Below are 10247 nucleotides of genomic sequence, written 5' to 3' on the forward strand. Positions count from 1 at the left end.
AGCTGCTCACCTATGATGACTTATAAAATCATCTCTAACTTCTGAGTGTCCGTATCGGGGGGTACTAGGTTAAGGTTTTCAAAGGACACTGTCTCATCACTTCTTCCCACGACACTTTGAAGTAATCGCGCCTATATCCCCATTTGACAGATGAGGAAACTGAGGGTCAGAGAGGCTCAGAGCCATCTTCTGTGGGTCTGACTCCAGAGTCTTTGCTTTTGACTTTGATGTTCTCCTCTTTCCTTATGTTATAAGCATTTCTCTGGGTTGGCCTTCTCACTGATCGTCTTTAAAGGCTGCATAAAACCGCATCCAGTGACATCATCGCTCTCTCTCTTTTGCTAGCAAATCCATGGAGAGGTCGTCTGGTGAGCCCGGGGGTGCCGAGCAAGCTGTCCCCGCCGGAAGGCGGCGAGCCAGGTCCTCCTCGGTGCCTCGGGAGGAGCCTCGACTGTCCCTGAGTAAGTGACCACCTGCCAGGACTGACTTTTGGAGGCCACAGTCTGGGCATGTTGGCTCAGGAGTCAGGGGCCACAGCAGCCACCCTCGAGGAAACCCAGGGAAGGTTTTGGGGCATCTTTGTCAGGCAGTCGTAGTGCTCTGACGCGCCACGTGCTTCCAGTGGCAGCCGCAGAGTGCTGTGCCCCGGCTCTGTGCTGCAGTTTCTGTAAGGGCTTCAAGCGTATGTGTCATCTTGCTTCGTCTTCACTGCAGGGTGGATCGAATCATCCACCTTCTGCAGATCAGGACGCCAAAGCCCGAAAGCACAGGGGACTTGCCTGGAGGAGCATGGCTCTGAAGTCGGTGGCCCCAGCTCACGTCCTCCCAGCTGTGTGGCCTTGCCAGCTTGTGTACCTGCCCTGTGCAGTTAAGGGGCCAGCTAACAGTGCAGTGATCACAGTGTCCACTCCTGGGGCTGCTGCAAGGGTGCGTGACAGGGAGCATGCAAAGCACTTAGCACAGGGTCAGGGGTCCGGGTGTGTCGGCTGTGATTACTAAGGGGCTGGGGGAAGGGGGGCTGTAGGCTTAAAATCCCAGAGCCTCTGGACTCGTGATCTGCCCAATCCCTTAGCTACGTGTCCCCCATCCCCTCCCCCTCTCATGCCCCTCTTTCCACCCCAGGTTCCGAATCTGAGCCAGCCTCCCCCAGATTGTTCTCTGAGAGGGGCAGGACCACCGAGAACAGTCCGCAGGCCGCTCGGGATGGAACAAAAGGAGTGAGTAGCACCGGACGGCCCAACAGGGTCACCTTCCGAGGCCAATACACAGGTGAGCCAGGAGGGGGCGCTGGAGGTGCACAGTCCCCAGGTGGTCGCTTCCATGTGGCCAGTGGGCCATTGAAATATTGTCTTTTTCTGAGTTCTGTGATACAAAAACATCAGGGAGCATTGTCTCTGTGAATCTGGGTGTGTTTGTCCATGGATTCACTCAGCAAACAGTTTCTGAGACCTCCGCTTTGTCGGGGCCTGTGCTGGGTTCGGAGAAAGTCCACTCAGCTGGTCAGTCATGAAGCAGGTTATGAAGAGCTTGCTGCTTGTGGGACCTGGGTGTAGTGAACACAGAATCACTTCCTCCTGGCCTTCCATTAAGGCTGTGATTCCCCAGGGGGCACCCGGCACATAGCGCACGGTGACACATAGTAGGATTTCAAAGTGCATTACGTTAAATATAACCTAGCTTCCCAGGTGGCTCAGTGGTCAAGAATCTGCCTGCCAATTCAGGAGACATGGGAGATGTGGGTTTGATCCCTGGGTTGGGAAGATCCCCTGGAGTTCAGTTCAGTTACTTCAGTCGCTCAGTCGTGTCCGACTCTTTGTGACCCCATGGACTGCAGCACACTAGGCCTCCCCGTCCATCACCAACTTCCAGAGTTTACTCAGACTCATGTCCATGGAGTCTGTGATGCCATCCAACCATCTCATCCTCTGTTGTCCCCTTCTCCTGCCTTCAATCTTTCCCAGCATCAGGATCTTTTCAAATGAGTCAGTTCTTCACATCAGGTGGCCAAAGTATTGGAGTTTCAGCTTCAGCATCAGTCCTTCCAATGACTATTCAGGACTGATTTCCTTTAGGATGGACTGGTTGGATCTCCTTGCTGTCTAAGGGACTCTCAAGAGTCTTTTCCAACACCACAGTTCAAAAACATCAATTCTTCGGCGCTCAGCTTTCTTTATAGTCCAACTTTCACATCCATACTTGACCACTGGAAAAACCACAGCTTTGACTAAATGGATCTTTGTTGGCAAAGATCTCTGCTTTTTAATATGCTGTCTAGGTTGGTCATAACTTACTTCCAAGGAGCAAGCATCTTTTAATTTCATGGCTGCAGTCCCCATCTGCAGTGATTTTGGAGCCCCCGAAAATAAAGTCTGTCACTGTTTCCACTGTTTCCCCATCTATTTGCCATGAAATGATGGGACCTATTCCCCTGGAGTAGGAAATGGCAACCCATTCCAGTGTTCTTGCCTGAAAAATCCCATGGACAGAGGAGCCTGAGGGGCTGCAGTCCCTAGGGTCACAAAGAGTCGGAGGAGCCTGAGGGGCTGCAGTCCCTAGGGTCACAAAGAGTCGGACATGACAAAGCATGCCCACAGGTCAAATATTAAATATGGATGTGGCTCCTAGTTTCATGAATCTGACTGCACAGCAGAGAAGGCAGTAACAAATAAGCAATTATAGTAAGCATGTAAATTGCAGTAAGTAAATTACAGACTTGGCTCTCACCCATGTATCGCTGGGCAGGAGGGCAGTTAACCTCAGATCCAGAAGGCTAAGTGATGCAGACAAAGCAGGAAATGAGACACACATCTCCCAACGGAGCAAATAGACACTGAGGTTTAGAAGTCAAAACAACAGCGTGTCCAGGGTCTCCAGTGCAACACACACGGAGTATAAAGTGAAGACCCTGCATGGCAGAGGACAGAGAAAAAAATAATCAGGCATCATCCCCAAGGTCTTATGTGAGACTCAGGGATGGATAAGGCAGGGAATAGTGGAGCTGAGTGCAGACCCAAGAGTCTGTCCGATTTTTTGATAACCTTAAGGACCTGACATCTGCGGAATGCAGGGCAGAGTACATGGATACAGCCCCCCTCAGTCCTCCCAACAAGCCTGTGAAACCCACAGTATGACTCTCCCCCATTTCCCAGCCACTTGAATCACAGAGAAAACACCACTGACTCCATGCCCAAGCCATTCTAATCCTAACGAGCAAGCTGGGGTCTGGGGAGTACCATCATGCTTTGTCATTGCTTATCCTGTCTTTCTGCCTGCTTTCCAGTCCTGACTGAGCCTGGGTTTGCTGATTTTTTTCCATATGTCAAGAACTAGGCAGTTGATTCCAATAGGATCTGAGATGAAACAGGAGTCTGGAAAGGGCTTACAATAAACAGACAGATAAATGTGTTTTATCTATATATGTATATGTACATGCACACTTATGTATCTACATATTTATGCACACGTTGTGTGTGCATGAAGAAAAGATTGAGAGGGAGACTGTTAAACCATCTGGAGGAAGAAGAGAGATTTGTATTCTAAATCATTTCCAGTTCTGTATCCATGCACAGCTGATACTGTTCTGGTTTCTTCCCCAGGCCAGGAGTACTATGTTCTGACCCCCAAGACTGTCCCAAGAAGCAGTGTCCCAGTCTCCTGTCCCCACTGCCGACCCCCTAGGATGGAGGATCCAGGTAGGGGGTGGTACCTGGAGAAGCAGCCAGGGCCGTAAGGCTGCAGCTTCTTGCCCCTGGCTGGGGGGCAGGGGTGCAGTTGGGCCGGACATAGACTGCCCTGAGCCCAGTGGCAGGTCAAGGTGCAGACGGGAGCAGGACTTTTCTGGACTTCTCAGCTTTCCCAGAGTGCCCTGCCCTCACACCTATTTCTCCAGGTGCTTTGCCTGAAGCCACTCTCCTTCCCCTTGACGTGGAGAAACCATGAACATGATTTCAGAAGTTCCTGATGCGGGGAGGGGTGTGAGCAGCAGGCAGGCTGGCAGCGATGATTATCTTGTCTCCCCTCTGTCTACCTTCCGCCCTCCCCACCTTCTCCCCCAAACCCAAGGGTTTAGGGGAAGAGTAGTCGGGGGAGCAGTGGCCTGAGAACATGGACACCAAGTTCTAGTCCCGGTTCTGCCACTGACATGCTGTGTGACATCAGACAAGTTCCTTAACTTCTCTGAGCCTTGGGCTCCACACCTCTAATGGAAGGTTTGGAGATGGTCTCTGAGGCTCTTTCAAGCAATGATGCTGATAGTGCTGTCGTTTATTAAGCCCTTACTTAGCAACATGATGAGGCTTTTACAAGCATGATCCTCACAACCCTAGGAAGTAGGTTTTGTCCATTTTATTACCATTCCCATGAGTGAAGAAACTGAGACTCAGAGAGGGCAAGTGACTTGCTGAAGCACACACAGCTCACAAGTGGTAGACCCAGCTAGTTCAGTGGCTTGTTGGATTCAATCAATCAATAAATGAAGACTCTGAGCAGAGGGCCTGGCTCATGAGATGCCTCTTACTGTCATGGTAACCATCAGTATTATTGCCCAGTGGAGGCAGCTTGTGTCCTCTGCAGGGGTCCCTGAGAGGAGCTCAGTGCTGCGGGAGGCCTGTGGCGGGGCCTGGTGACTCAGACATCGTCCTCTCCTGACCTCCCTGCCTCCTCTTCCAGGTGATGCTGTCACCAGGGACCCCCTGGGACCGTCTCGCAGTGAGACCTTGCGATGTCCCCTGTGTAGTCAAGTTGGGTCCCCCTCTGAGGGGGATGGCCCAGACTCAGCCGCCTCTGGTAGGACTGATGCTCTGTCTCTTTCCCGCTGCTCCCCTGGATTTGGGTTTGGGGCCCTGGGAGGGGGTTTACCCGGGAAATGACTCAGCAGCAGCAGCAGCAGCAGCTCGCCCAATCTGGGGTGGAGCAAACTGGATGAGAGCTGGCTTCCCAAAGCGAGGCACTCCCTGCGTGGCCAGCCCCCGCTCCAGTGGGGTTGGCGGGGCTGGGGGCCCTCTGTTCTCTGCCAGATCGTCCCAGGTTGTGAGACTGTGTCTCTGTTGTCCCTCCCTGACAGCGCCAGAAAAGGCCGCCAGCAGCAGAAATGCGCCTTCAACGTCCAGCCCCAGGCAGAGGGGCAAGCGGGCAGCGTCGCCGCCCCGGCCGCCTCCTGGGCTGTGGTATCTGGCTGTTGCACCCTCGGCACCAGCCCCTCCTGCCTTTGCCTACATCTCCTCGGTTCCCGTCCTGCCTTATCCATCAGCCACTGTGTAAGAACCTTCCCTCCCAGCCCTCCTTGCCTGTTTGAATCGCTTAATAGTTAGCATTCAGCCCTGAGCTGGGTAGCTGAGAACTCAGCACTGAGTACTCGTGTGTTTCTCCCCAACACTTGTGTAGTCACTCAACAAACCTTGAATGCTCCCTGGGTGCCAGGGAGACTGCTTGACTCTGGGGACCCAACAGTGAAGGAGCCTGGCAGAGGGCCTTGTCCTCATGGGGACTTAGAACCCTAATCATCTCCCATTTCCTTGTGAGTCTTCTTAGCAAGCAACCAATACGCTCACTTAAAAAAAAATAGACTTTATTTTTAGAACAGTTTTAGATTTATAGAGAAAAGGAACAGATAAGACAGAGAGTTCTCATATACACCCCAAACACAGTCTCCTCTAATACGACCATCTTACCTTGATATGGTAACCTTCCCAAGTAGCAGAGTGGTAAAGAACCTGCCTGCCAGTGCAGGAGATGCAAGAGACTTGGATCAATCCCCGGGTTAGGAAGATCCCCTGGAGAAGGAAATGGCAACCCACTCCAGTATTCTTGCCTGGAAAATTCCATGGACAGAGGAGCCTGGTGGGCTACAGTCCATGGGGTCGCAGAGTCGGATGCAACGGGGCAGCTGACACACACACACACACCTTGACATGGTCCGTGTGTGGTTAGTGAACCGTTATTAATACATGGTTATTAAATGTAGTCCACAGTTTGCTTCGGCATCTTCAGTGTTCTCCTGAAGTCCTTTTTCTGTTCCAGGATCCGCCGCCCCAAGGAACCACATGCATGTAGTTGTCACATCTCCCAGGCTCCTCCTGGCTGAGAGTTTCTCAGACTTTCCTTGCTCCCAATGGTCTTGCCAGTTCAGAGGCACACCAGTCTGGTCCATGGTAGGATGAGCAATCGCTGTTTACATGTTACATTCGGATGTAACATCAGTTAAGACAAAAGACACAGGAGTCGAGGTGAAAAAGGCTTAGGTTTTAGAATCAGAGCTGCACTGGAATCCTGTCTGCCATTTATGATTGCTGTGGCCTTGGTAAAGCTACTTCCTCTCTGAGCCTGTCTCCCTCTCTGTTAAATGGGGTCAGAGTCTCGGTCGCATACAGTTTGTATGAGGATTAGATGAGGCAGGTGGCATGAGATGTCTGTGGGGTTTGTAGTGCATGCTGGCACATGCTCTTTGCTGAATAAATGGCAGCTGTGCCATCGCCGTGGATGCTGCCACCGTTCAGTATTGTTGTCAGTAAGGAGAGAAATGAGGGAAGGTGCTTTCAACAAGACAGGATTGTGCAGGGAATAAAAGCCCAGACCCTGGAATTAGGAGATTTGTCTTCTGCAGACTGTTGTCAGCTTGTTCTATACCGGTTTCCTTCACTTTAAAATAAGTGGGTCAGGGCGGCCAGTAACCATAGTGCTTCTAATACTACTTAAATTGGGACTGATGACACTACATTCCTCCAGCGGCCAGTCAAGCAGGACTGAATATGCTCAGTGGTTGCGGCTGGGAAAGCCTTAGAAAGCTGAGTGGGCCTGTGCAGCCACCTGCTGGCCAGCCGCCTTATAACCTCTGAACTAGAGGCTTTCTAGTCCGGCTTTCTAGTTTCTAGCAAATTTTTCGGTTTAGTGGGGTTTTCTGGTTGTTGCTTGTTCTGTTCTGTAGCATCTTCCCTATGGGGAATTCGGGGTAACTTTCAGGTCAGTCTGGTCATCAAATTATCAGAAGGCAGGGGTGTGTGGGAATCCAGTAGTTACACCAGCTCGTCTGTCCCTAAAGGAGAGAACTGGGTTCAAGAAGCCCATTCATTCATTCGGTTCAGATGATATGTATCAGGATCTCCTGGGAGCTAATTAGCTATGGGTTTAAATCGAGTACTGCCCCAGCCCCCTGATTCTGGGAGAATCCTCAGTAGCTGTTATTTATAGGGCACCAAGGCGATGGCACCCCACTCCAGTACTCTTGCCTGGAAAATCCCATGGACGGAGGAGCCTGGTGGGCTGCAGTCCATGGGGTTGCGAAGAGTTGGACACGACTGAGCGACTTCCCTTTCACTTTTCACTTTCATGCATTGGAGAAGGAAATGGCAACCCACTCCAGTGTTCTTGCCTGGAGAATCCCAGGCTGCTGTCTATGGGGTCGCACAGAGTCGGACACAACTGAAGTGACTTAGCAGCAGCAGACATACAGAGCTTTTTACCTGAGTTTTCCTATTGGCTGTACCCTGGGAGGTAGCTAAGTGTGGTTGTTTTCTGGGGGAAATGGAGCCCTTGAAAGTGAAGTAGCTTGTTCATGGTCATGCGGGTGGCCACGAGGAATGACCAGGATTTGGGGCAGGCTTCTGCATCCCTTAGCTTCTCTGAGCATCACTTCACTCATCTGTAAAATAAGCATAAAAGTGCCTACGAAATAAATGAGATAGTGCTAGTAAAGCACTTATCTCAGAGTCTGGCCTGTGGGTACCAAGGATGAAGATTCCAGTCCTGGGCTAGGCACTGCGTCTAACTGTTGAGCAACAGTCAACTGCCTTCCAAACCAGCGACACCGTTTCACATTCCCACCAGCAGTGTGTGAGGGTTCCAGTCTCTCACGTCCTCTCACAAAACTCACTGCTATCTGTCTTTGGTTTTAGCCAACCCCAGTGGGTGGGGAGTGTGTGAAGTGGCATCTCGTGTAGATTTGATTTGCATTTCCCTGATGGCTAATGATATTGAGCATCTTTTCATGTGCTTGTTGGCCATCTGTTTATCTTGTTTGGAGAGACATCTGTTCAGATCCTAGCATAGCACACTGTGCAATAATGCAAATTAGAAAGTGAAGGATCAGCAGTAAGACTGGAGTTTACCGCATGCCAAGCAACACACCAGCGAATGTCTCCAGCCAAGTCTTCCTAAACCCATTCCTGCTCCATTTAGGCAAAACGCTTCGTTGTCCCCATCTTTCACTTTGTCCCCCTCTACACACTGTATTCCATGTCACAGGTGCCACCGCTTCTTGCTCAGCACTAGTTTCCTTGAACCCTAAACTTGGGCATCTTTGGATGAATGCAGGAGTCACTTCTTGGGGAAATCTGTGCTTCATTTCATGGCTCCTCTGCCCATTTCCCCCAGGACTTCTAAACAACACCCCCACATTCCCGCAGGACTGGGCTGGGAAGGACGCACATCCACCCCCTGCTCTGGATGAGAGGTGCCAGACCATCGCACTCCTGCAGAATCCTAATTGTTATTGTCACGCCTCTCTGTCACTCCACACCTCACAAATAGGACTCCACGCATTACCTGCATTACCTCTCTGGTGAAGGAGGCTTGCTCCAGAACCTGGGGTGGTCCTGGTCTCCCTGAGACCAGGCGTCCAGACTAGACGCTCCAGGAAGGCAGCAGGCAGGGTTGTTCATTCACCATGGTAACCACAGGCCCCAGCACACCAGTCAGTACTTAGTATAAGGTCAGTACATATTTGTTCAATGAATGGATAGATGGCACTGACTGCTTTCGAGCACTGTTCTGGCTTCATCCCTCCAACACATCCCTTGGCGGGGGATATTTTTCCCATTTTGGAGATGAAGAAACCGAGACTCAGAATGTAGGGGCCAAGGACCAAGCCGGGCCTGAGGCGCCCCAAGGCGTCTCCGTGGTCAGGGAACTCACCCATCTCTCCCCGCAGGTACTACGCGCCGCCAGCACCTACCTCAGCCCCCTCAGTCCGAGCAGCCGCCGAGTGGCCCCCCGCAGCCTGCTCCCGGCCGGACCGGGGATCCCGGCACTCCGTCCAGCTGGACCTGAAGGACCTGGAGGAGCTCAACAAGGCCCTGAGCCGGGCGGTCGAGGCTGCCGAGAGCGTCCGCTCCACCACCCAGCACATGAGCCGCTCGCTGTCGGCCGAGCTGCGCCAGGCCCGCAGCCTGCGGGGCTCCTGCCTCTTCTGACTGCGCTCGAGGCTCAGGGACACGTGGCGGGCAGGGGGCTGGCAGTCGCCCCCCGCCCCAGGCCAGAGGGCGCTGAGCCACTCCCAGAGGCCCCACAGACCCTCACGAGGAAGGCTCCTTCCGCCCCGGGCCCTGCCTTCTCAGCCTCCGTGCTTCCAAAACGGAACAAGTGGCAGTGGGTGACTCAGAGAAGCCACTTCCTAGCCCTGAAGGAGGTTGAGGCTGGGACTGAGGCCACCCTCTGCCCAGACACCATCTCTGGGAGGCCCCTGGCCTGCACGCGTCCATCTCCAGCTAATAATATGTATTTTATATATGATGGACAGTTTTTTTTTTTTTTCTTTAACTGAGGCATTTTTCTGGCCTTGAATCCTTCTTAGGAGGCCAGATAAGAGGGGACGGGGCCAGGGTCTCTGGTGAAAACTTGTCCCCCACCTGTGACCAGCCACTCCAGAGTAGGCGTCTCTGGGAAGAACGTGGCCGGGGACTTTCCTTCTGGTGACTGGTGGTCGGTCTGTGGGGTACTTTGAGGCCATTGGAATATCTTAGAAGCACCCAGCTTCCCCATGGTCAAGCAGCCTTTCCCACAGGCTTGCTGCGATGGAGACACCCCACTGGGGGCCCCGGAAAGTCGTCTACCACGGTCCTGCCTCAGTACCTCATGCCGAGACCCCTGGCTCTCCCCTCGGACTCCTGTGGAACTGGGCCAGTGGCCAGCTTCCTGCCAGCTCCCGGTGTGTGCCCCTGAGGCCAGGCCATCTGCTCCCCAACCCTGTAGCAGCTCAGACCTCAGCTTTTCTGGAATGTGTGTGCATCACTGATATTTGTATATTTGGGGCATTAAAAAAATCTATTTTCGTTATGAGAGCAAATAAATAAGAGTGAATATTGATCTTTAAAATTGTTTTATGTGTATTTTTTGGCCATGCCACGTGGCACGCGGGATCTTAGTTCCCTGACCAGGACTGAACCCGCGCCCCCTGTAGTGGCAGCATGGAGTCCTAACACTGGCTTGCCATGGAAGGCCCACATAGTAATCTTTAAAAAAGGAAAGCAAAAAAA

At 52.3% G+C, this 10247-nt stretch overlaps 1 protein-coding gene across 2 annotated transcripts in view; it reads left to right on the forward strand.

The window, feature by feature from the left end:
- The window catches only part of AKNA (AT-hook transcription factor), a 59398-nt gene extending 49312 nt beyond the window's left edge, over nucleotides 1-10086 (forward strand). For both annotated transcript variants that reach the window (XM_010835140.1, XM_010835139.1), the window contains exons 17-22: nucleotides 346-461; nucleotides 1123-1269; nucleotides 3597-3692; nucleotides 4669-4785; nucleotides 5063-5255; nucleotides 8924-10086. In XM_010835140.1, coding sequence (XP_010833442.1) covers nucleotides 346-461; nucleotides 1123-1269; nucleotides 3597-3692; nucleotides 4669-4785; nucleotides 5063-5255; nucleotides 8924-9185 — 931 coding nt within the window. In that variant the 3' untranslated portion in view covers nucleotides 9186-10086. The remainder of the gene's footprint in view (nucleotides 1-345; nucleotides 462-1122; nucleotides 1270-3596; nucleotides 3693-4668; nucleotides 4786-5062; nucleotides 5256-8923) is intronic.
- Nucleotides 10087-10247: the final 161 nt, after the last annotated feature.

This window comes from Bison bison, unplaced genomic scaffold, assembly GCF_000754665.1.
Source record: "Bison bison bison isolate TAMUID 2011002044 unplaced genomic scaffold, Bison_UMD1.0 scf7180017864039, whole genome shotgun sequence".
Lineage (NCBI taxonomy): Eukaryota > Metazoa > Chordata > Mammalia > Artiodactyla > Bovidae > Bison > Bison bison.